This window comes from Drosophila pseudoobscura, chromosome X (assembly GCF_009870125.1).
Source record: "Drosophila pseudoobscura strain MV-25-SWS-2005 chromosome X, UCI_Dpse_MV25, whole genome shotgun sequence".
In the NCBI taxonomy this organism is placed as follows: domain Eukaryota; kingdom Metazoa; phylum Arthropoda; class Insecta; order Diptera; family Drosophilidae; genus Drosophila; species Drosophila pseudoobscura.
The window spans coordinates 67767209-67793245 of NC_046683.1; the positions used below are offsets into that span (position 1 = coordinate 67767209).

Here is a 26037-nt window from a genome sequence, read left to right on the forward strand (position 1 = left end):
TATCCTAATTACGGAGGGCAGCAGTAGATCAAGTTGAAGCGATTTAATGCATAAATTAATGGGTTCATTTTGTAAATTATTCGTTTGAAGACGAACGAGAGAGCGTGAGCATTCCCTTCAATTTCCTTTCCAGGAAATCATTTTCTTCTATTACTTTGTCCAGAAATATCAATGGTGCGAAAGAAGCAGACTGGCACTGTGAGGGGGTGAAAGAACTTCCTTATAATAATTACATTTGTTTATATCTTCTTTTGCCCCTCAGTTTCTGCATAAAATAAAATATGCGTGGTAAAATGTCTTACTTGTTAACTATCGTACATATATACATACATACATACATATAGACATATCTGATGTGTGATGTGTCCACAATCTGTATCTCCCTCTCGCTCCTTTGTATCTATGTATCTTTTGCATCTCCTGCTTGATGGTGTCGCTACCGAAGGCAGGAAAACTTCATTTCCGCAAAACTAACTTTTGTTTAACATAACAAATTGTCTTGTTTGCCTTTCGCATATCTGTGGGTGTGTGCGTTTCTAAGTGATAGTTGAGCCCCACTCAACTAGAGCTATATATGTATATGCGTGCGTGGGACGTGGGCGTGGCTGTTGACAGATTTGCATAGCCTCTGGAGAGATAAAAGCTGGAATAGTGGCGACAGGCAGGCACTGCTGCATCTTTGGTCTCTTGGCCATTTTTGTTAAATTCAATTTTCAATTCGTTTTCTGTTCTCGAAATAAATTGGATTTCGGCTCCAAAAAGCCCTCAACACAAAAAAAAAATGTATATATAAATATAATTGTAAATTAAATTCGTTACATAAACGAAAATGAAAGAGGAATCCCCCTAAACCGGCCACAGCCTTGAAATAAAACAATACAAAATCAACGGAAACACACACACACACAGATACATATGAGAAAGCGGATGTGGATTCAAAGAGTGGTAAAGGCAGAGAGGGGAGAGGCGGGACGAGGCGGGATGGGGCGGGCCGGGGTACTCGTATTCTATGCCACGGGGTGAGCCACAAAAATGTTTTCATATCAAAAATGAAATAAAACAAAATCCTCGGTTGCCGCCGCCACCGCCGCCACCGCCGCAGCACCGCATGCTCTTCAATTACACTTTCGATTTTCCGATTCATGCACATAGATACACAACACTAACACTCACACAAACAAACACACACGCACATTGGATACGATACCACTCCAAATCCAAGCGGCAAATCTCGAAATCGAAAAAAACAACCGAAAATCAAATCCAAACACAAGCCAAGCGAATGGAAGCGAATGTCAAAATAGGGAGAGAGGAGGAGAGAGGAAAAGGAAGTGGCAGCAAATGAAATTGTATAAAAGGCAAGGCAGAAAATTTATTGCACAACGAGAAAACAGCACAGCAAAAAATGGCCACGCACACATCTCCACAGAAACACACACACAGAGAGAGGGAGAGAGAGAGACACGGAAACAAAATTTCATTTTTTATTCAAGACATTTTTGATACCCAAAGTCCCCAATGAGAGCAAGAATTCTTTAGGTCTTGCAGTTGAAAGTCCTAAAGATTATAATTCAATATTTCAATCTGTTTGTAGCCCCACGCACGCATATGCCACATACAACAGATGAGATTTAATGCTATATTTACCCGATATCTATCGCCATCTCTCGCAAAAATATCTTTTTCTGCCTCACATACGCATATTCAACAGCACTCCTGAAAGCACTGCCATCGCTAGCCTCAGATGTCGCTATACGTTCGCTAATTCTCTTCAAACTTCACAAAAAAATAACCACTAAAATAAATGGGAAATGTACGGCCGTTACTCCATCGAGAGAGAGCATACCAGCTTTCTCTCTCTCCCTCAATCAGGTGATCAATGGAGTAAGACTAGCTCGGAAGTGGGCTGGGCGAAGTTTTTAAATATACTTGTAACAGTGACATATCACAGAAGTCCGGATACAAAATTTCGTTGCTCTAGCTCTTATGGTTTTTGAGCACTAGACGCTGGTAGGGACGGATAGACGGACAGACGGACGGACGGACAGACAGACAGGGCTCAATAGACTCGGCTGATGCTGATCCAGAATATATACACTTTGTGGGGTCGGAAACGATTTCTTTTGGACGTTACACACCATCCATATTCACCACAAATCGAATTTTGAGTATTTTTTTAAATAGCCTCTGAGGCTATTTCTAAGCATTTTTATACCCTTAGCATACCCTTGAACTTTGACATATGTATGCACATAAATACATATATATGTACATATGTACATATATACCGCCATGCCGTCGCTATCAAAAGAAGAAGAACAAAACTTGAACCAAAAACCTCCGCCTCTTACATATACATACGTAGTGCAAATCAAAGCAACAACAAATTGGAAATGTATTGAGTACTCTTCCTATCTCTTTCTCCCTCTCTCCTTCTCTCTCACACTCTGTCACTCTGGGGCGTTCGAGCGGGGGCATGCCACCGACAATGTCTAAATCAAAAATCCAGCCAGAAGCCCAGAAGCAAAAAGCAAATCCCATTTTATCCGCAAACATAAATTGAAGGCGCATTCGAAGCTGCAGCCAGCGCCATGCCATGTCTCATGCGACATTCAGTGGAGGAGAGAAAGCAAGTCAGAGATTTTTCCTGTCTTCTGCTCCTCAGTTTTCTCAGCTCCTTCTCCAGCGCCTGCTCCTCTTTGCTTTTTACTACTACTACATTTTTCTTTTCCTTTTGTTTGCTGCGTAGCTGCTGTAATACAAATCATCTGTCTGTCTCTCCGTTGGGCTTGTGTGCGTCTCCGTCTCTCCATCTCCCTCCATCTCCATCGCTCCATCTCAGACCCAGGCGCATCGAGTCGTTGAGCTTTGACTAGTGCCACAGGGCCTGGGGTTCTACCATCTCGTTTTAAGTGCGAATGAAAGCTGGCTGCATGGGAGCTATGGGGCATGGGCATGCGGCATAGGCATGAGGCATGGAATTGGGATGGGCGAAGCGGCAGTTAGTTGCAGCCATAACTCAATAAACACAAATGCAAATTGCACTCGCAGAGGAATCTCATGCGCATATCACACACAACGATGTGGCACAAACGATGGCTGCCAGGCAGGCAGGACAACAGTGCTGATAATTCCATGCCCTAGAAGGATGATAGCCGGGTGTGGGGAGCAAGAAAATGAAACTTGGCCTGGCCATGCCCTGCCCTGCCCGAAACCCAAAAACAAAGCCATGTCCCTGAGTATCTGTTGGACCATGTGCAGAGGGAATGTACATTGTATATCTTTGGATATCTTTGTATCCGTTTTCGGTAAATTTCAAATTGAAACTGATTTTGCTCCTTTGGCTTTTGTTGTGCACACAAAAGGGCAAGGGGTCAGGTGTATGATGGGTATCAGCCCTTGTGCATATGGATGTTTTGTGGGTCAGTGTCTGTGTCTATGGCCTATTTTTCGACCAAAGCAAATGCCAATGCCCAGGAGACAAGGAAAACTGAATGTTCTGTGAAGAATGTTCACTGAGAGACAAAATATGAAAATACATATTTGATTGATATATATTTTATATTTAAATTAAACACATTTCTTATTTAAAAAAAGTTTATATTTCTTATTTAAAATATATTGTGCACATATTTATATATTATTATGTTTATTTTAAATTGATTTTTAAGTAGATTAAAAAAGTTAATATATATGTATATGTATACACACATCGGCATAAGTATTTTGACAAAAATTATGCACAACATATTCGGTTGTAACTTCTTTTTTTTTCAAAGTAGAATCTATATTTATTTATCGTAGATAGGTATTATATTAAGCTATTAACAATATGTAAAAAAAGTATGATAAGTGGGTTTATTGTGAAATGAAAATTAATTATTCCCAAACAGACGGTGGCATAAGTATTTTGACATTTTATAAAATGTAAAAAAAAAAAAAAACTAATGGAACGAACTAACTTTATATGATGAATCAGTAAAATATATATCCTCCCTTTGCCTCTATCACCTTTTGCAGACGTCTCGGAACTGACTCTACTAAGCTGTGGATATAAGCCAGCAGAATTTCTCTCCAGAGTGATTTCACCTCTCAGATTATATTCTTACGGTTCCTTGTCAAATTTGGAGTCCGGTTTCTTTTTATAGAAGACCAGAGATTCTCGGTAATGTTTAAGTCTTTGCTCTGGGGCGGCTAGTCCAAAGTATTAACCCCAATGTCCTTCAAGAATTGGGTAACGACTTTAGCTTTATGACACGGGGCATTGTCCTCTTTAAAGGTAAAGGACTCCCCAATAAAATTACCTCCAGAGGAGAAAGCGTGAATGTTTAGCACTTCCAAATATTTGTCTTTATTCATGCTACCATCAACAGGAACTAAATTTCGCGAGCCGTTGTAGGCGACGCATCCATACAACATTATGGTCCCACCTCCATGGATCGCTCTTACACATATAGGTGCCACTTTTTTGCGACGTTCTTTTAGGTTTCTTACGAAAACAATTTTTTTTTGAGCCGTGAAACTGAAAAGCACTTGCATCGCTCAATAAAAAATTTTTCCAAAATTAAAATTATTTGCCGATTAATTTTTTGGCAAACTCAAGGCGCTTTAAATTATTGCGCTGTGTTATTTGCACTATAGCTCTGATAATATATGTTCAAAAATCAGTTTCCTTAAGACCTCTACGTATTGTCCGTTCGCTGACATCAAAATTTCCTGTTTCCTTCAAGTCATTGGCAACCGATCGAGGAGTTTTCAAGACATCCTGCTTAAATTGCCGCAAACTAAAAGTGTCTACCTTGGCAGTTTTCTTTCGTGGTCTGCCACAACGTGTAGCGTTTTTAGCAGTGTTGGTTTTTTTTAAATTTGTTTTTTTATAGCAGTTTGTCTGACGTGAAATATACTATAATCTACTGATATTTTGCACTGAAATACCAGAGTTGAACTTCACTATTATTTCATTTTTAAGAGATTCACTGAATTCCTTTCGGTTACTCATATTTCACAAATTATTGAACGAAAACAATTTTTATCAGCATTTACAATCTCTAAACTGAGATAATCCGTAATAATGGTTTCGCTTTCTATCGACAGCAGATCAATGTAAATTAATTGAAGTTCTGACAAAATACTTTTGTCCAGCCAAAATCAGATTACGAACGAGAATAAGAAGCATATTAACAAAACGCAAAATACAACTACGAAGATAATTTGCAATATACTTTTTGCATTCATGTAGTTAGCGGTAAATCAGATAAGAGAGCTGTAACACGTAGCAATTCGTCAAAATTCAACGCTAAATGTTGCGTAGAGCTTTGTCAAAATACTTATGCCGACGTGTGTATATTAAAAAATATGTATATTATATATATTAAACTAAAAATTAATCATAATAATAAAAATGCTTGTAATACACTTCACTTAAATCACTTAAAATCACACTTAAATCAAAGAGAGTTCTATATAATTTCACAACTATTGTATTTAAAACCGAATATTAAATTAATTTTCTCTGAGTGTACGCTAAACAGCTATGTAAGAGAGTGAGTGTACTTTACTATAAAAATCTATTATCAAGTCGCTTAAGGAGTACACAAAATATTCTGCGAACAATTTAACTCCTTTAAACGTTGGGATTTTCTGGAAATACAAAAATTTAATTTCTTTTCGAATTTGATTGTTTGTCGGGTGGATTGGACTGTGCAGTATAGCCCTTTGTCTATCCATCTATCCACCCCAACCCATCCCTGTCTCCCCCTGAAGATTTCCTGTCTATCTGTAAGAGTTGCAAATGTTTGCATTGTTTATAAGGGATACTCCTCGGTCGAGCGAGAGGCGAGGGCGCCTGCCCCGAGGGGCATGGGAGGCATGGGGCTCATTCCTTTTCAGCAGTGGCTAACGACTCGCAAAACTGTTGATGGTTGTAATTTGTGTGCCTTTTCCTAATGTATGCATGCATCGCATTGGATCTGTGAGCGACTGTGCCCCTCCTTCCTGCCCGCCGAAAACTCAGTTAATTAACAGGATCACACTTACACGCACACACGCACACACGCACACACCCTTCTCCATTCGCAGGCCTCCTGCGCCTGCAGCAAATTTATCAGGGCCTGAAGCCCGGTAACGAGTCCTTTCAAGTGGAGCTGGTCAAGCGCATATCCAATGTCAGCATGGCCATAGAGTTCCTGCACACGCTGGAGCAACTCGGACGCTTCACTAGCAAGCACATCGTCCTCGACTGTCCCACGGAAATGGCCAAACAAATACTTATCCAGCATGTGCGCGATTTGCGCTTGGGACGTCGCACCTATCACTATTTGCTGAGTGGTTTGGTAAGTTGCATGCCACATTTCCATCCCCCATCTCCCATGCACTCTGACCCAAAAACACCGAAACTTATTTCTATTGTCTCCATTTGCAGGTCATGGACGATCGCTGGGAGAGTGAGATAATCGAATTTGGGGCCATTAACATTACGGGCTTTCGCATTGTGGATACCAATCGGCGGCTGGTGCGCGATTTCTACGACAGTTGGAAGCGACTGGACCCACAGATGAGTGTGGGGGCTGGCCGTGAATCGATTTCGGTAAGAGGGACACATGGGACACACCCATGACCATGGCAGGAGTACAGTACAGTAGGGGTACAGTACAGTACGGGGTTGTTAAATATTTGCTGGGGGATTTAATGTTTGCATCCGGAAGGGGCATAGCCATATAGCAGCATCTAGTTTGCGGCGCTTTGTCGCTTGCTCTGCGCTGCCTGTCTGTTTGTGTACCTCTCTTTCTCTCTCTCTGTTCTGTTCGGTGTAGTCAAATAGCAGCAGATTTCACTTTTAGTTGAGGGGCAGGACTTGCAGTCAAAGGCACATGTGTCCTTGCTGTTCCGTTGTCCTTGTCATTGTTGGCATAGTCACACAGATACACATGCACACACACACACACACACACACACACAGAAATAGAGAGCAGAGAAGAGGCTGCGTTTTGGTTTAGTTTGCGTTTGCGCTGGCTGTTTATATTTGTATTTCCTTGGCATTATCCTTGTTGACAAAGATTTCACTTTGTGGCGCTTAAATGTTGGTCTGCTGCTGCACGGACCGAGCCGCATGGGGCAGTCAGGCAGACAGCCATCCACTGGACGACACAGTCCTCTCATTCCATCGCCGTATCACGCTTCAGAGCCACTGCTCTGGCTGCTGCTCTCTTTTGACCATGTTTATTTGACTTGACTGTATGCTTAGGGGGGAAATTCACATTAAAGCCTTTGTGTGGCAGCATTCCGTTTCTCTCAGTCTCTCATTCTTTCGGATTCTCAGTATCTGTTTACCGAGAATTCACTTTAAGAACACTGCCAGTGATTAAATATTAAATTAAAGTCGGGGTTTTAATATGCAACACGTTTCTTAGATCACCGCTAAACCTTAACACCCGGTGGGAGCGAGCCCAGCGTGATGGAATAAACAAGGCGAAATATGGGTTTGGTTTGAAGCCTGCTGGATGCTCTGCACAGGGCAATGGTCGGGAAAATTGTGAATAACACCGTTTAATGCACTCATTAAATCATAAAACACCTTCCCCTTTCAACAACCCTGTACTAACTCTCTTCTAGGCCCAGGCTGCTCTCATGTACGATGCTGTGTTCGTTCTGGTCGAGGCGTTCAATAAAATCCTGCGCAAGAAACCGGATCAATTCAGGAACAATGTGCAGCAGCGTCGCAGCCAGAATCTAATGGTAGCCCAGGCCGCTGCTTCGACGTCCAGCGATGGTTACAACAATTACAACAGCAATAATGCCAATAGCAGTACCCACAGCGGTGGTGGAGGTGGCGGCGGCGGTGCTGGTGGCATCGATTCTGGATCCAATGGTGCCTCCACGTCGTCGCGAGCATTGGACTGTAATACGGCGAAGGGTTGGGTGAATGCCTGGGAGCATGGTGATAAAATATCGCGTTATTTGAGAAAGGTGAGCGTTAGAGAGGTTGAGGATGATGATGATGGAGATGTAGATGTGGATGATGATGAAACGACATTGATACCGAAAGCAATTAAAGACACACCCACACAGAGAGATGTATGTAGATGTTTTAATCTCTCTCTCTCTCTCTCTCTCTCTCTCTCTCCATCGCTTGTTTTATCCGCAGGTGGAAATCGAGGGTCTTACTGGTGACATCAAATTCAATGATGACGGCAGACGCATCAATTACACATTGCATGTTGTCGAGATGACAGTAAACAGTGCCATGGTATGTATATTTCTATCACTCCCTTCCTCTATCTATTTATCATTCGTAAAGGAGTTGCTGCAATCAGTCACCCGATCATTTACTTTACTCTCAGTTTGAGTCAAACGGTTTGATACAACAGCAACAACAACCGCATTTAATGGTTGCAGAGGAGATTCGAAACAAGTTTCGATTCACTCAAGATTGTCTTAAAACGGAAGTTTTGATCGAACCTGCTTTATCGCAACCAAACTTGTTGAACCATGCGAATGGTTCCGTGCATGCTGTTCCACGCTTTGGCTTAACCATATTCCGCGGCAGGCGTACTATCGGACACGATCGGACACAATATTTAAGGCTTCTACATCTCTACTTTCAACTTATTTTTTTTTGTTCACAGGTAAAAGTGGCCGAGTGGAATGACGATGCCGGCCTGCAGCCACTGAATGCCAAGTATGTGCGTTTGCGTCCGCATGTGGAGTTTGAGAAGAATCGCACATACATAGTGACCACTGTACTGGAGGAGCCGTACATAATGCTGAAGAAGGCGGCCTTTGGCGAGAAGTTGCACGGCAATGAACGCTTCGAGGGCTATTGCAAGGATCTCGCCGAGTTGCTCTCCAAGGAATTGGGCATTAATTGTGAGTAAATTCACGAGACGAGGCCCTCTCTCTCAAGCTGCTTAATCACCACCACTCCACCCCCTCTGTTCACCCCCGTTTACTCTGCAGATGAACTCCGTTTGGTCAAGGATGGCAATTACGGTTCAGAGAAGTCAAAGACCCACGGCGGATGGGATGGAATGGTGGGGGAGCTGGTGCGCAAGGTAAGTGCCTCCTCCACACGATGGCAGACAGCGGGGCGCTATCTCCTTGGATGGCTCCATCTCCATCCTCCCACTTCTGTTCTGGTCTGTTCTGTTCTGTTGCAGGAAGCGGATATTGCGATTGCCGCCATGACGATTACCGCCGAACGCGAACGTGTCATCGACTTTAGCAAGCCGTTCATGTCGCTGGGCATTTCAATCATGATTAAGAAGCCAGTGAAGCAGACGCCCGGAGTGTTCAGCTTCATGAATCCTTTATCACAGGAAATTTGGGTGCGTATATGGCTGCTCCTCCACTGCTTGCTTCCCTGTTGCACTCCGCTTCATTGGCGCTCAGCGATGCGTTGCACACAGCAAGGAAGCACCAAAGGATGGTCCCAAAAGATAGTGCCGGGAGTCTCTTTGCGGACGCTGTTTGTTCCTTGCATCATAGTCCCTTTGGTTGTAATGAAGATTTACTTGCAACTATTGATATTTGAAAGTAAAACATCGCCTCTACGAGCGCATCTTGTTTTTGGCTTTAGATTTCTAATTATTTCCTGTCCTGCTGATGCCACTACAATGTGGCACAAACAGCTCGTGGAATGTGTTTATTTTTACTTGCGTAACGAGTCAAAATGTTGCAGAAATTGCCCTGCATACAAATGAGTAAAGTTTTTTAAACAATTTCTTCGTTCATTTCTGCGCCGCCAATTCTTTTTCTCCCTCGGTTTTTCTCCGTGCTATGCCGTGCGATGGGGCCTTCTCCTCGGACAAAGTTTGCGGCCTGCAAAAGTTTGCGACTTGTATATTTATTTCTTCTGGTTTCTGGGCTTCAACTTGAGCTTCAGCAGCCGCCGCCACGTAAGCTGCTCTTCTGCTGCTCTGCTCTCCTATGCTATGCTCCCCCCCCTCAAAGTTTAATAGAGTAAACGACAAAGTTTTTTGTGCTTTTACCACTGCCACTACTACTGCCTTTTTTGTTTTTGCTCTTACATTACTCGTATAAACAGTGGGAAGTGGCAGGACCTAAGCAGGGCTTGCGGCAGGACACGGGCAGGGGGCACGAAAATTACGTGGCCGTCAAGTTTTAAATTTTACGCTAGTCTCCCTCCGTGTCCAAAGTTTTAGATGTTGGCTCGAAGGAGCTGTTTAAATAAATGGCAAACCCATCAAATTTGTATGAGCATTTAGTTGATGTTTATGTTTATGTTGCAGCCAGGCTTGAAGGATAGTAGTGGCAGCAACGATATTAGCTGGAGCTCGAAGGTGGACGGAGGGGCAAGCGGATTGACAATTAAACAAATTACGAGTTGGGGATAGGTTTTTGTGCTCAGTGCCGTCATTCCCTAACGCGCTGTTATCACGATGCTGGTTTTTAAATTTACGCAACATAAAAAACTGTTCTTAAAAAAAACTTTAAAGTCTCAGTATCGACTTGCCACCAAGATACCTTGTATTCGATTTTCGAAGGCAGCCCTAAAAGTATGCACTAAAATAGCTTTTCTTTAGCAGTAAAAGGGTTCCCAGAGCATGGAGTTCAACGAAACAAATGATACTTCATATGTTCATATCGGCAATAATAATGATTCTATTGAAACCAGATTCGCGAATCTGTTAGATATGATTATTCTGTATGATTCTGTGCTTGTGGTTGCCTACATGAATTTAACATACCCCTGACAACAGGGGTACAGGGTATTAAAAGGGGACACAGTAGCTTTGCCATGGTGTTCGCGGTTATCGGGAGGGATTTTTGTTTTTATTTGGGGGTGGAGGAGGCGGGAGGGAGAGGCAAATCTCAAAAGAGTCAAAGCGTGTTGACAGCGCGACAAATGCAAAATTAAATGCTAATAAAAGTCACAGAGAGCAAGAGAGTGAAAGTGAAAGCAAATGCGTAATTTGACATGAGCTAAAAAAAAATTACAAATGCAAATTAGTTTTCAGCCAGAGATGGTGTGAGGGGAACGGGGGGGAAATCAGAGAAGGCAAAGGGAAAGGGCTTGGGCCAAAAGGCAGCGGCAAAAAGGCGCAAAAGTTAACAAGCTAATAAAAAAGTCTTTTACAAAAATGTATCATAAATTAAATGAAGCATTTTAGCTGCTGCCACACACAAACAGCAGCTGAAAGGAAGGAGCAGCACAGGATATATCCTCATACAAGCCTGAAAGGCAGGAAGGAACAATCCTTAGGAGTAGTACGAGTAGGAGTAGGCGTAAGGATGTGTCTGTGTGCTGCTGGCTGTGTGGTGATGCCATTGAGGCATATGAAAGCATCAGCAGCAGAAGCGACAAAACGACAAGGACACACCTTTCGCCTTCAGGCAGCACACAAAAGAAGGCGCTTTTCCATGGCAGCCATTCAGGTGCTGACAGCAGGCAGACACCCTGGCACCTCCCCCTCCCTCGCCATCCTCATTCCACACAGTGGCAACAGTTGCTCCAGACAAAACCTGGAGCCTCTTCTCCTGTCAATGTCCTTGGGGCCAGGCATTATCTTGCCCCTCAAACGCCCCCCACCAGCATCGTCTCACCATTAGGTTAATGTTTCGTTATTTTCCTAGGAACATCCTGGCCCCGTTCCGCTTCCGCTTCAATTAGTTAAGAAAATTTAATGAAAAAAATCATTAGAAGGTACCACACATACACATAGCCAGGCAGCAGCCAGGCGGCAGCCTCTCTCTTCATGTTTCCCCCGTGCCCACAAGGATCTCATGTTCCCGGTTTATCTTTACCGTTTCTTGTTGTTTCTTTTTTCAACAGGTGAGCGTCATCTTCAGCTACATTGGAGTGAGCATTGTGCTGTTTTTTGTGTCACGCTTCTCGCCACATGAATGGCGTCTCGTGCAACAGCAGCCGCAACAATCACAGCCGTCAGGTGAGTGTACAGGTGTTCTCTACAGGACACCTGTGAGCGAGTGGAAGGAAAAATTAAAGGAAGGATTGCTGCAGAAAAAGGGCGAATAAATGCGTATAAGTTTCATGTTTTCTTTCTGTTTGAATTTTGGGAAAATTTGGACTTCGATTTGAACTTGTTTATGTATTCAATTTGTATTTGATTTTCGTCAGAAATTCAATTATTTCCATTCCAATTTGGATGCTGGCAATCAAAAGTCCGAAATGTCCGCATATGGACAGATGGAAAGATAGACGGACGGACGGAGAGACAGAGCCCCGTCCAGTGCTCTCATAACAATATACTAGTCGCATATCCTGTAAAACACATCCTTAATGTAATTTTGGCGGGGAAAAGTAAACAAAATTTGGTATGCAGTCAGCGTGCAGTGTAAAAAGCGAGAGAATAGACAAAACGTAGGAACCTTATCCTAACCGAAAGGATATACCAAGTGCAAAATAAAACCTGTCATGACTAGATGGCAGGACATGACTGGAAGCCCATGCTAGAAGCAGAATCAGCATCCAGCATCAGACATCAGGCAAGGCAGGGCGAGCCAGCAATGTCATCATTGCTTTCTGTGTGGCACTCAATGGCTTTGCAATTGAAGCAAATGGTGGACTGAACACTGAACCGGGGAGGGTTTGAGGTGGACTTGGCTATGGGTTTGATTGCATATCAATTAGAGCAGAGGCGCAAAAAACCAAGCATCCCAAACGAAATGATTGAAAGTTGGACAGTCGACATGGGCACGTACTCCTGCATCCTCCTTTAAGCACCCGTTTGCCCTGCCTGCGGTTTCATTTTGTATATGCCTCTCGTATTCATCTCCTCCTCTACTTACACAGATCCGCATGCACATCACGAACAACTTGCCAATCAGCAGCCGCCCGGCATCATTGGAGGTGCAACCGGACCGATGGCAGTGCCGGCCATGCCCCCCGGCCCGCCCACACCCGGGGCACAGTCGGCAGCCGGTGCCGCTGCCCTGCAGGCGGCGATCTCCGCGTCCGCTGCTTCTGCCTCCGTTTCGGTGTCCAGTGGGTCATCGACATCGGCAGTGAATGAGTTCAGCATTTGGAACAGCTTCTGGTTCTCATTGGCCGCCTTCATGCAGCAGGGATGTGATCTGTCGCCCCGTTCCGTTTCGGGGCGGATTGCGGCCGCCTCCTGGTTCTTCTTCACTTTGATACTCATCTCCTCGTACACAGCCAATCTGGCGGCATTCCTCACCGTCGAGCGCATGGTGACGCCGATTAATTCGGCTGAGGACCTGGCCATGCAGACGGAGGTCCAGTATGGCACTCTGTTGCATGGCTCCACCTGGGATTTCTTTAGGGTGAGTGAAGCATACCTTTCCATCCTTGTGCCTGGATGGGCATTCCAAATAAGAGTGCCTCATTGAGTGGCAGCAATCGAGGAGAAGACAAATTCATTTTTGGTAACCCTCACAAAAGACACACACACATCCCACTCAAAAAAGAATCACACACACACACACAGAAGCAGACGCACACACGCACAAATCAAAAGACAAAAAAATCCATTAAAATGTGTGATCTGTGACCGGCGGACGTGCTGGCTGGGGATGCCTTTTCAGATAAGGATTAATTTGCAATAGACAAAAACAGAAAAAAGTAATAAAGGAATAAAAAGCAATTTGTCTACGACCTCTACTTGGTACCCTTCTCTTCATCTTTAATCCGCCCTAAAAGAAAAGCAAAAAAAAAAAACGAGGGTGAACGATGTGAGTTGCTGCTGCGACCGCAACTCTACAAATATACCTTTGGTGGGCGGAAAGGGGTGGGCGAATTTTGAAATACTCTTATGCAGGTTCGATATCACAGGAGTGTGGATACCAAATTTGGTTGCTCTAGCTCTTATTGTCTCTGAGATCTGGGCGCTCATAGGGACGGACGGGCAGAATCGTAGAGAATGAGTATACCGTCTAGACTGCTGGATCTGAGCCAGATCAATTTCATTCTTTCTCGCTCTGTCTCTCTTTAAAAGACTAGTTTCATGGTCGGCTTTGCCTATCGCTAGAAGCGAGCGGACGAAAATCTGTGGCATCCACAATTTAGAAGATAAGAAAAATAAAAATCGCAATCATAGAGAGTGATCATGTCTACCAGATTGCTGAATCTGGATCAGATCGGATAATTTGTATAGCCAAAAGGAACAACTCGATTTGCAGTGGCTACGCAGCGCCCGACGACACGTTCTGACCGATTTTCTGTCTTTCTCGCACCCCCTTTTTGTCGCTGAATATAGCCATACTGACTATGTATTGGGTATAGATGTAGAGTTGCGGTCATAGCAGCAACTCACAACGTTCCCGTTTTTTGTTTCGTTTATTGCTATATTTATTTGGAGAATGTTTTTAAAGAAACTTAAAGCCTCTTCTGCTGCCCTCTGTCATGCATAAGAAGTCTACAGCTATTAGCATATGAATAGGAACCATTGCACTTAAACTTTTCTACTCGAATTCTACTGGTGTCCCTCCATTCATATGTACTGGAGTGTGTGTGCCGAGATTCCCTTCATTTTTTGTCCCTCCGTTCCCAACTTTTCCTTTCTGTCTATCTCTTTCCATATGGCCAGCGCTCCCAAATCGCACTACACAACAAAATGTGGGAATATATGAACTCCCGGCCGAACGTCTTTGTGCATACGTACGACGAGGGTATCAAACGCGTGCGCACCTCCAAGGGCAAGTATGCTTTGCTGGTGGAGTCGCCAAAAAATGAATATGTAAACGCCAGGGAGCCATGCGACACAATGAAAGTGGGCCGCAATCTGGATACAAAGGGATTTGGCATTGCCACGCCGCTCGGCTCTGCCCTCAAGTGAGTATTTGAGGGGGTATGGGATTGGGACTGGCTGGGCTTCAGAAATTGATGCCACATCTAAGAGGGGGAATGGCACACATATCTAACAAAAGAGCACCGGAACATTCTCTATTCAACAGGGATCCCATCAATCTGGCCGTCCTAACGCTCAAGGAGAACGGCGAGCTGATCAAGTTGCGCAACAAATGGTGGTACGACAAAACGGAATGCAAAACGGACGGCCAGGAGGCCTCGCACAATGAACTCTCGCTGAGCAATGTGGCCGGTATATTCTACATATTGATTGGCGGCCTTCTAGTCTCCGTGCTGGTGGCCATTCTAGAGTTTTGTTTCCGTCGAAAGGATGGCCGTTCCTCGGGCGGCGGCGGCTCCAACGGGCATGGTCCTATGGGCATTGCCATTGGCAGTGCGATGGGCGTCGGCGGCAGCCTGGGCAAGGCCAATGGCTCTATGATGCTGCATGGACAGAATAGCGGGGGAGTGCCGGGCGTAATGCCGCCGTCCACACATCAAAGAAGTTCCCTGACGGACACAATGCATTCGAAGGCGAAATTGACTATCCAAGCGAGCCGCGACTATGACAATGGACGCGTCGGGGTGAGTAGTGGGTGAATACAGAAATGTGGAATGGGGTTCTTTCTCTCTCTCTCTCTATTTCTATTTTTAACGCACATTCAGCAACGCTCAGTGATTACGTCTACTAATCCACGCACAGTATCTCAATTGCGCCTCGTTGCAGTATTATCCACCCGCACAGCTTTCATCGAACCAGGGCGCCGATGGCGGCGTCGAGGCCCTGCACATGAATGCTCATGGCCAGGTTTGACATGAACACGCGCAGGAATCGCGCCTCTGACGCACACCCTGCGCGCCCACAATACGCCGCATAATGGCCAACAGTCGCCAGGACACGGAAAAGATGATGGGAGGAGCGGGAGCGGCACCTACTGCAATCAGCTGCAATAGCAGCCACGAGGGTAGCCTATCGCCGGGCAGCGGTAGCGCCACTTTGATGCGCCACTCGCCGGACATCAACCAGCAGCAGCAGCAGCATCCCTATGGCAAGTAAGGACTCCCTCTCGCCTGTAGCTATTAAGTGAGATACAGCCGCATCCTTTCGGGCAGTCGAGGGTGGTCGGGGGTCAGTGTCCGATACGGATATTAATCTTTAAACAAGTGCGAAAGCGCATTACACAATAAATTTCACTAACACTATATTTATGCGTATGTTCGTGCATGCGTGTGTGTGTGTGTTTAAAGGCCGCTGTGTAATCATTTGGCAAATTCTTTTAGCCTGTCAGCAAAAGGCAATGTCGGGCGTATAAATTATTGCATTACTGTTAACATTTGGTGACCCGCAAGCAGGGTGGGCGAGTGAATGGGTAGGAGAAGAAAAAAACCATAAATATATTCAAAAAATGTATGCTCTCATCTGTGTACGGATATGACACATACTTCTCGTACAGTTACATACATATGCATATACATATATGTATATATATACACGTATAGGCCATACACATAGTGCAATGCAATTCATTGCATTCAAATGACTGATTAATATTTTTTTTTAGTAATAAACAATAAGAACACAAATATGCCATGCCCCCCACACACACACACACAAAACTCTCTCAATACCTAACAGAAAAAAAATATATAAAATATGGAAAATGGGACACGCGATATTAAGTGGCTCAAAACGGAGGGATTTTCATTCATATTTTTGTTGTTGTTTTTCTTTTCATTGCGGGATTTGTAGTCGCATATTTGTTTATAATTAAATTACAGAAAACACACACACAACAAAAAACTAATGAAAACAAGACGAAGTGTCGAAGGGAGGTGGCGGCGAGGGGTCCTACATAAATATTGTAATAAATTAATTAGCGCTAAATAAAGAAAATAGTTTAAGCCCATCGTTTGAATCCATGAATGCAAAAAACGATTAAAAAATATCCCACGAATGGCCCAGACAGCAGAATTTTAATTAAATTTATTTTAATTGAATTTGAAACTGTTTGATTTGATTTGAGAGAGCAGCATGAAAAAATGAGGATGATTTTGCACACAGATTTATGTTATGTATGGTTCTTTTTCTCCATATTCCACAATTCGATAGGGCATTCGGGGCAATCCCTTTGTATCCTCTTCTTCGTCACTGCGGTCACTACATAGGAGGGAGAGAAGGCTCTGGTAAGAAAAGGAGAGGCGATCGTTTTTATTTGTGGCTGAGCGAAATTAAGAAAGATATATATAAAGTCTCTTAACCAAGATTGAATCTTCTTTTTCTTAGCCTTAAATTAAATTTGTATTTTATTTGATTTTATTTAATTTAAATTGATTTTAGCAGCGATTAATGCGATTTTGCACAGAGAATTTTTTTAATATATAATCCCAAACTTCCCCAGAGTGGCAGGAGAGTCAGGAGGAGCAGGAGCAAAAGTAGGTACCAACTATTAGGATTAGGTTTAGGTTTAAGTTCAGGCTAAAAGATAGATAATGTTTAAATTGTAGGGAAAAATCAAGCGTACAACAAGAGTCGCATACTTCCGAGAGCATCCGAAAAGGAGACGTCGTAGCCATAGCCATAGCTTAGCCATAGCCATTAGCCGTAATGTCGTATTACTAGTGTAAGTGTATAAAAATCAACGCTTATTGTAGCTGCATTTTTTTTTATGTGGAAAAAGGCAAAATACAGAGATACTACCATTAAATGAAAAAAACAAAATAAATGATCAAGTCATATCAAAAGACATTAAAAATGGTACTAAGTTTATCCAAAAAAATTTAAAAAAATACACAACAAAAACAACTAAAAAAACTAACATATATAAACAGTAAAAAAATAACTAATAACTGATGTAAAATATTTATGAATTTATAATGTTGTTAGCTCAAATTTACTTATGTATGTACATATGTATGTTTGCATGTATGTGTGTGTGTGGTGGAGAACCATCTTCAGTCGAGATGGTATGCCGTTTTCTTATGTATTTCTGGATATTTTTCGGGTTGCATAAATCTTTTATGAGCCAAAAAAAAAAAACAAAACACGAGAGAAGAGACGAACGTTGCAGGTGAATTGCATTTAAACTCGAATTTTAGTTATTTAATCAAACAAACAAAATCAAAAAACTGAAATCAAACAAGGCCGCTAAAGTGCATAAATAAATATCCAATAGCAAAATGCAAAGGAAAGCACTCTACCAAGAGATATATATATGTATGTATAGTATATATATATGCCAGAGTAAATACCTATAAATATAAATGGTGAAAACTGTGTCTAAGCAAATAAAAGCCATAGAAATGGAGTACGAATCAAATCAGATAATAAATCCAATCCCAAAAAACTAAAAAAAAAACAAAGCCAAAAACCCAACCCAAACCCAATCGACACGAATTTGACTATTGAAAAAGATATTAAGGTATCAAAAATAAAAACAATTAATTTTAAAACATCATAGCCACTAAGATGAAAACCATACAAATTCGTGCAGACTTTTCCGTTTTAATTGAGACGACTCATAAGTACTCGTGTGATTATGCACGAGTATCTAGCAATAATGTGTGTGTGTATAAATTTCAGTTTTATTTGTAAAATATTACCATAGCAAACAGCAACAAAACAAATGGAAATGGGAAGCAGCAGTCGTAGCCCCATGTGGTGACATTTGATATATTTATTAATATTTAGCAAACATATTGTTATCGTATTGCATTTAACTGCCCTGCCACAAAGAGTGGCAGGCAGGCAGAAAGTGAAGAAAACTACTCCGAACATTAAGCGAGAGTGGAGTGCTGCCATAATGAAGGCAAACAAAGTGGCAAAAACACAAAGCAAATAAAACGAGCATATAATAAACATTTTAAACGCTTCGTTGTTTCAGTTTGGTGGGTGGGGGGGGGGGGGGGGGGGGTGGGTTGGATTCTACAATTCCAGGATTCCAGTAAAAGGATGGTAGCTTTCATTCATTCATTCCTTTTCTGTCTTCATTCTCTGTCTCTCTAGCGATTTGTTAATCCGAATGAATTAAGACATATTTGGTTGAGTAACAACAACAGCAGCAACACGCACTGACTTGAGTTGTCGTTTGCCTGAAAGCATTTGCACAAATTGACGGTCGACCGCATTTGCCACATGCGGCAACTAAGAAGATGCCAACAGAACACACACACAGCAGAAGCAGAGAAACAGAGGCAAAGATGCCTTTATTATGAGATTGCCGTGTGGCACTGCAGTCACATGGCCATGGACAACCCGCCTATCCACCCACTGCCTTCTACAACCTCTACTCGCAGTTACCACATCCACATCCGCATCCATCCTGCTACCATGCTAGGCCTTATACTGCTGCTTGATTTCGGGTAAACTATTTACAGGACGCTCTCCAGGGGGTGCCGCTCCGTGTGCAACATGAACTAAATGCTTTGCGGTTGAATTGTTGTTGCCGTCGCCTTGCCTTGCCTTACCTTGCCTTGCCGTTTGCTTTGTGCCACACCACTGCCACATTGCCACAACCAACTCCATTGCAACATAATTAGAAAGCGGGGAATGGTGCTGCCGCTGCTGCTGCCGCTGCTGCTGCCGCCTGGCAAAACGGAAGTCATGATTCATAAGTGCCTGCACACGCCGCAGTAATTAACACACAAAACATCCCGACAGTAGGCAGACCAGGACCAGACACAGCCGCAGTCACAGTCGCAGTTGACTGGCGACTGGCTTAAGGATGGCGGCTCCCGTGTTTGCTTAGAGGCCACTGAAGACCACCTGAAAAGATCCACACCCACAGTTCACATTAGCATAAAAACCACTTGGCCAGACCCCAGACCCCCACACCCACATAGCCGTCCCCCAAGTAGCCCTTGGGGTATGAAATTTTTCATTTGACAAGTGCCAAAGTTGCGCCGTCATAAAATTAGCGACATTTTTAACTGTTTTCCCAACCCACAGAAGGGAAGCAGCGATGGGAATGGAAAATGGCAAATGCGAATGACTATCAAAATGGTTGGGTTGGGTCGAACCTTAAGTATCCCTTTCCCTTGAAACCCACAACGCTAAGGACAATAAGCAAATAAGAAAAAGGACAGGCAGAAAGTGGCGTCATAAAAATCAAAACCCAAGAAAAATCCGCCTAAGGTTGAGCGGGTGAGTATCAATGATGTTAGAAAACATCAGGTCTCACGGTAACGTCTCTTCTTCCGGCGTGTGCAACAACGGAGTCATCGGCTTTCGTTGTGAATACGTACAGAAAATGCACCAAGGAAAAAGTCTAGAATGTATTTTTTTTCTGTGAGAGTGAATGGAAATTAGGAAGCCAAAAAACAAAAAACTAGCCATAGAATGAGTTTTATGCGAGAAAATGTACATAAAATACGCTATTAATTAAAATTTCAGTTATGTTTTACACAATTAACCACATTTTATTATAAATATGCATATGTATTTGCGTTTATATTACATATCGCTGCATTTTGGGAATTTTTGGGAAACTGCATCCTGGTGATGGGACAAAAGATAGCTGTGTAGGACTGAGGTATCCAAAACCTATTCCTGTCGCTGCAAGCTTAAAGACTAGACTTTGAATACTTTCAGAATCCTACCTCCCATTCAAATTGTTTGTGCCACAGAAACAAATGAGGACCCAAATGTGCACTGGACGTGGAAAACTACGTCCACACAGTCCCCCTGTCCGAGGGGCAGTCCACTCGAGCGTTTCGTGATGAAATGGCAAACATTTCGGAGTGGCTCGACGACCATTTCTCATAGCAAAAGTAAATAGGCAGCCGGGCCGAAGGGCGCTGCTTCGATGACTCTAATCGATCAAAGGGAAACGCCAAATCAATTGCCCGCCGACTCTGACTCCTGGTATGGCCCAAACGCCATTCCACGCCCTTGTGGAACCATGGCCAGAACAGAGGCAGCAGCAGAAGGGAAGCAGCAGGGCAGCGAATCACTTACCATAATGAGGGCCTAAATGGACCGTATGCTGGGATACGTGCTAATAAATCTGCCCGAATGTGTTTATTTATTTGGCTGCCGTTGCGATTGCCACTCCCAAGCTCCCCCACACTCGCAATCTCCATCTCCCATTGCTCGACATTGGCTGTGCAACACACAATTTTCATTGATTTATGCTGACCGCGTTTGTCGTTTTAAATATTTATCGAAATGATTGGGCGCCCACTTGCCTTACATCTTAATTATCGGCTTCAGTGGAATGGAAATGCATGGGGGCGTGGCCGTGAGGCTTAAGCGCCTCAATTTACATGGCCATGGAGTATTACAAATACTACAGTGGATTACACTGCACAGCCTGGTATATTTGCTCATGATAAATGGAAGAGCCATCTACATGGTGGAAATGTCTAAAGATCGTTCTTTGAAACTTGGTTTTGCTTTGGGTTTCTTCGGCAAGCTGGTTCTCAATGAAACTGAAAATTATTGAGATCCATATTGCGTTTGGGAGAGAGACAGACGGGCTGCGCTCCTGTTCTTTAATCTTTAATTTGTATTTTGTATTTTCTGCACTGCAGTCGCAATTATTTTATCTCTTGATCTTAATTTTGCTTCATTCAGGCAATGCACACGCTTACTCTCTCAGCAATTCCTCAATTCGCAATCTCAGCCCAATCGGCTGATTTCGTTTCCGAGCTGGCAGCATTTGTTTTTTTTTTACATGTTCGATCGTGCCTGCAACTGTACCTTGTTTTTTTCTTTTCGCTTACTTGCATGCAATGCAAACTCCCGCAATTCTTTCTGTCGTTCGCTCTTTCAGCAAAAACAGTGCCTCGCTCTTAGCAAATAAAATTAATAACGAGCGGGACGGGTCTCTGCTTTGTTGCTCAGTTTCTGTGTCTCTATTTTGTCTTTAAAAATTCCCTTCATTCTGCAAATGTGTACATATGTAATGAAGATGTGATTAATCAATTCACCAAATCGATAAATGCATTGCATTCCTCAAACTTGCTATAAAATAAGCCAAAGCATAATAAGTTCCGGGATTGATCACAATATCATTGGCATACGATTCCATTCTCATGTTGGCCAGTGTATTCCAATTAGGACGTCGCAGGCGATTCAATTCGTTTCGATTCGAGTGCAGGCTCCTTTTATTCCACTGTTCCACGGATGGAGCTTAATGAGCGGTCATCTTCAATTAATGTGCAAAATATGCATTCACAATTTTTAATTTATTTTTACCATAACCCGAGGCCAGTGGAGGGTGATGCAACGGGGGGCACGAGAATGCTGCGAAGAATATGGCAGTTGTGGGGCGTCTGTCTGCCATATCACTTACCTTGCATATTTTATTGAGATTCCACACCCTCGCACATATGTATGTATGTACATATAGTACATATATACATACATACATATATTTATATAAGTTTTGTGTTACTCCTAGTGCCTGGCCATAGAGTCCATGTCATTTTTGGGGAAAATTACGTTGCCAGCATTTGAAATGCGCCAACAGAGAGAGAGGAAACCCTAGAGAGAGGAAATGGTAACTGGATAGAACATCAGAGAGGCAGAAGAGCTGTCTGTGCTGTCTGTCTGTTGTGTGCTGTGCTGTTTGTATGCCCCTTAATTACCAGTTATATTAGAGACGACTCCGCCTAACACACACACGCACATATGTACACACACATCCCACACGAAAAAGGCAGAAGGCAACGTCGCAAGTCGTCTCATATTTTTCGTGTCCTATAATTGATATTTTGGGAATATCGTTGGGGCCCGTTTCATGTTGCAGCATGAATATTAAATGCCGCATTCCCCCATGGGAGAAAGGTAGTTTATGGTTCAATCAGATCATAAATTCTTCAAAAGAAAACTCCATGAAGACAACATCTTGTACGATTTCACTCGCTGACACTCAAGGCGCTCCCTTCTCCGTAGCCCTCTTTCCTCCTTTTTTGTGGTGTTTCATCTTGTCCATTTATTAAAAGGTTTTGCGGTTTTGCTTTAACCAATTTGAATGTCTCTGTGGGAAAATTGGAAAATGTCCATCGCCTGCTGCTGAAATATTGAAAACTTTTGTGCGGTCTGAAGCTGCAGCTGCCTGGATTTGTTGTATGTATTCTGTTCCCATGCATTTCCGCAATTGTCAATTAAAAGTATTACCAGACCAGAGCAGGATCCAAACCATGTAAAAATCAATCAGTGGACGCCGACATCAACCGCATTAGCTGGGGTCAACTAGGCAGAGAGGGAGAGAGAGAGAGTTTTGCAGAAGAGGATTCCGGGACTCAGAGAGAAAGCATTCCAGAGAGAAGGCCAAGAAACCGCAGTCAACTTTCTGATTGCGCTTTGTCCTTTGGTCTATCCTACGCTTGCAGTCCCCATCCCAATCACCATCCCAATCGGCCCGCTCTATTTTCCAGTCCAATCCCAAGTCCAAGATAGTTGTGTCCTTTGCTCTTTCCGATTGCGGCTGCTGTGGCTGCCCCTCTTTGTGCTCGATTTAGTTTGGGGGCCGCAAAAGAAAACTTTTGCCATCTGCCTGCCAATACAAGAGTAATTATCGGGAAATGCTGCGGTCTAGACGTAAAACTTAACGACTGGCTAATGAGCCAGTTACGAGTGTCGTCTACATCTCCGGACAAATTGAACTACGTTGACATCCGTCCGTCCACTGTACCTGAGACTCCTGTTGACTGCCAAAATATGAACTGTCGTGGCATTAATACAGCGATGCCAACAGCGACAGCCGACTGCAACAGACAGACGGCAAAACGCCAAAGTCTGCACGATTTTTTTTTTGCTATGTGATGCTGTGTTTCTGCCATATTCTAGAGGAGAGACGAGTTCACATCCTCTATCCTCCGTGCTCTGACATTTGATTGATGCATTTTGCAATTATTTCTGACGCTCTGAGATTGAAAACTTGTCACTTGCATGGCAGGGAAAAACCCGAGGAAAAGTGCGAAAAACGAAGAACAACAAGAAAAACAACATGGAAAATGAATTGATGTGTGGGTTTGTTAGCACGATTTTCCTACAGAAATAAGTCCTTACCGCTGTGGGGAAAATCTGCCACAATTTAAATCTGCAGTCAATTATCTAAAAGGAGATACACATGCCTCAACACTTTTCATTTGACACAATTTTATTCTACATTGAAACTTAGGGCGTAACAAAAGATTAGCTCAAGTTATGCCCCAAAAAGAGAGGGAAACTTTTCTAGAATTTTTTTCCAGCTTTACCTTTACTTTTGGCCAATTCCCAAAGGCATGCCGATGCTGGTGCTGCCGCTGGAAAATGCATAGAAATTCCACTAATTAAGAGGTAAAGTGAAGGGGGTCTTCCAGCAGAATATAAAAGACAGAAGAGTGCCCGTGCGAGAGAAAGATCTTATCGTTTGGTGTTGAAGGTGCTGGAAAATATTAGCAAAGAAAGTTTTACTGGAGGAAACTTTTGCCTTTGACCAGGGAGTAGCCAGGAGTAACCCATCTGCAGGAGCAAGAGTAGCAGCAGCACCATCGGGTGGAAAGAGTGAGGAGTAAGAAGCCCCTTCCAATGACAGCAAATCCTCATGGCATCGAGGGATATGCGACAGTCAAGATGGAGGTAGGGAGGAGGAAGCGCATTGCAATTTGCTGCATAAAAATAAATTGGCTTGGGATCAAAACTCAAACTTGAAGAGAGAGAAGGAGAGAGAGAGGGAGCAAGATGCAAATTGCTTAGTTTTATGGCTTTGGCTGCAGCAGCAGGAACAGCATCATCTAATCGAAGTGGGAAACCAATGAAAGGTAATAAGAAGGGGGTTTCGCTCCTTCTTCTTCCTTCAACGAGTGAAAATTGCAATCGGGAGAGGCAGACAAGACAGACAGAACCAAATAATTGAGTGCTGAAGTGCGACTAAATTTGATGTATGGCTTCCATTGTATTCAACCCATTTCTACTCTGCATTTCTCTTTATTTTCCTCTCTCTTGATTGCTGTATTTTGGAGTGCATTTTCACAGCTAGACCTACTTTTTGGCCTTCCTTATCAAACAGGATGCACCAGGATGTAAGCCGCTTGTAAGGTGAGAGCAAGAAATCCTTTTTTTTTAAGGCGGTGGGGGGGGGGGGGGGGGGGGTTGTGTGGTGTATAATTAAGTATTTACTTTCGCTTGGGTGTGTTTCCATCTCTCTCTATCTCTCTCTCTCTTTTGCCCTCTCTATCTCTCTCTTCCCTGTCAGTGCGGCAGTAGCAGGAAATCCGATGCTGGCAGGGAAATCAAGAAGCAAAAGCCAGGGGCAGAATCCCTACGACATGAAAACTAAGCGAAAAAGCAATTAGAGCTAAACAATGAGAGTCAAGAGGAGCGGGAGGGACGAGGATGCTGTCTCTGCAAATACTTTGGGGGGGATGCCATGTGTAAAATGCAAAAGAGCACAAAAATCCCAGAGAGAAAGAGATAGAGAGATAGTGTGGCAAGAGAGTGGCAATAAAAGAGTAGCGTGTGCATATTTCAAGCAAAACTGCAACATAAAAACATTAAACAAATGCCACACAGACGGAAGACACGCACACATACACAGCTACAATTACAGTTGCAGCTAGTGAGAGAGACAGCACACACATAAGGCATATCTACCCGCCGCTGTTGCAACCAGCAGCGATAACTGTGACAAACTGACATCACATACAACGGGGGGCATGGCAGGCATCCTAGACTTGTAATTTGATATGAATTTTGCAATTTTATACTGACAATCTTTGCCCCCCTCCTCCCTTCCAGCTGCCACCATTCTCCTTCTATTTGCCTTTTGGCGTGTAACATGGCGTATGCGAAATCTTGTAAATTCCCCCAGGTGAAATCCTCCATCCTGTTATAAGAACTCTTTCACTTAAATTAAGGCAAGGATCCACAGATCGAAAGCGTCTGAAGTTTAGGGGGTGCTGCAACCACTCTCCCCTCCTTTCTACCCAGCTTTCTCCGCTCTTGTCGTTTGGGGTTTCCTATCAAAGACTAATTAAAAACTTTTCCCAATGCCAAAAGCATGGAAAAAAAATAAACTATTGGGAGGAGAGTTGAAGCAGGGGCATGTGGCAAAGTTTTGTCATTTGAAAATTTAAACAAAAAGCAAGCACAGCCCACAGGCACTTGTTGCAATTGTTGTTGCTGCTGCTGCAACTGTGGCAACTTTCAAATTAATATATTATTCATGATAAATGGAAAGTTTTGGCGGAAAAACCTCTTCAGTTTTTAGCACAAGACTTTTTCTGGATAAATCAATGCAAATATTGGGAGGAATACTACTCGTATT

At 43.3% G+C, this 26037-nt stretch overlaps 1 protein-coding gene across 1 annotated transcript in view; it reads left to right on the plus strand.

The window, feature by feature from the left end:
• Nucleotides 1-18220, plus strand: part of GluRIB (Glutamate receptor IB) — a 30150-nt gene extending 11930 nt beyond the window's left edge. Inside the window, exons 6-17 of the mRNA XM_002134679.3 lie at nt 6079-6332; nt 6422-6586; nt 7612-7965; nt 8144-8245; nt 8625-8865; nt 8956-9050; nt 9156-9323; nt 11792-11906; nt 12773-13263; nt 14526-14770; nt 14893-15370; nt 15489-18220. Coding sequence (XP_002134715.3) covers nt 6079-6332; nt 6422-6586; nt 7612-7965; nt 8144-8245; nt 8625-8865; nt 8956-9050; nt 9156-9323; nt 11792-11906; nt 12773-13263; nt 14526-14770; nt 14893-15370; nt 15489-15599 — 2819 coding nt within the window. The 3' untranslated portion in view covers nt 15600-18220. The remainder of the gene's footprint in view (nt 1-6078; nt 6333-6421; nt 6587-7611; nt 7966-8143; nt 8246-8624; nt 8866-8955; nt 9051-9155; nt 9324-11791; nt 11907-12772; nt 13264-14525; nt 14771-14892; nt 15371-15488) is intronic.
• Nucleotides 18221-26037: the final 7817 nt, after the last annotated feature.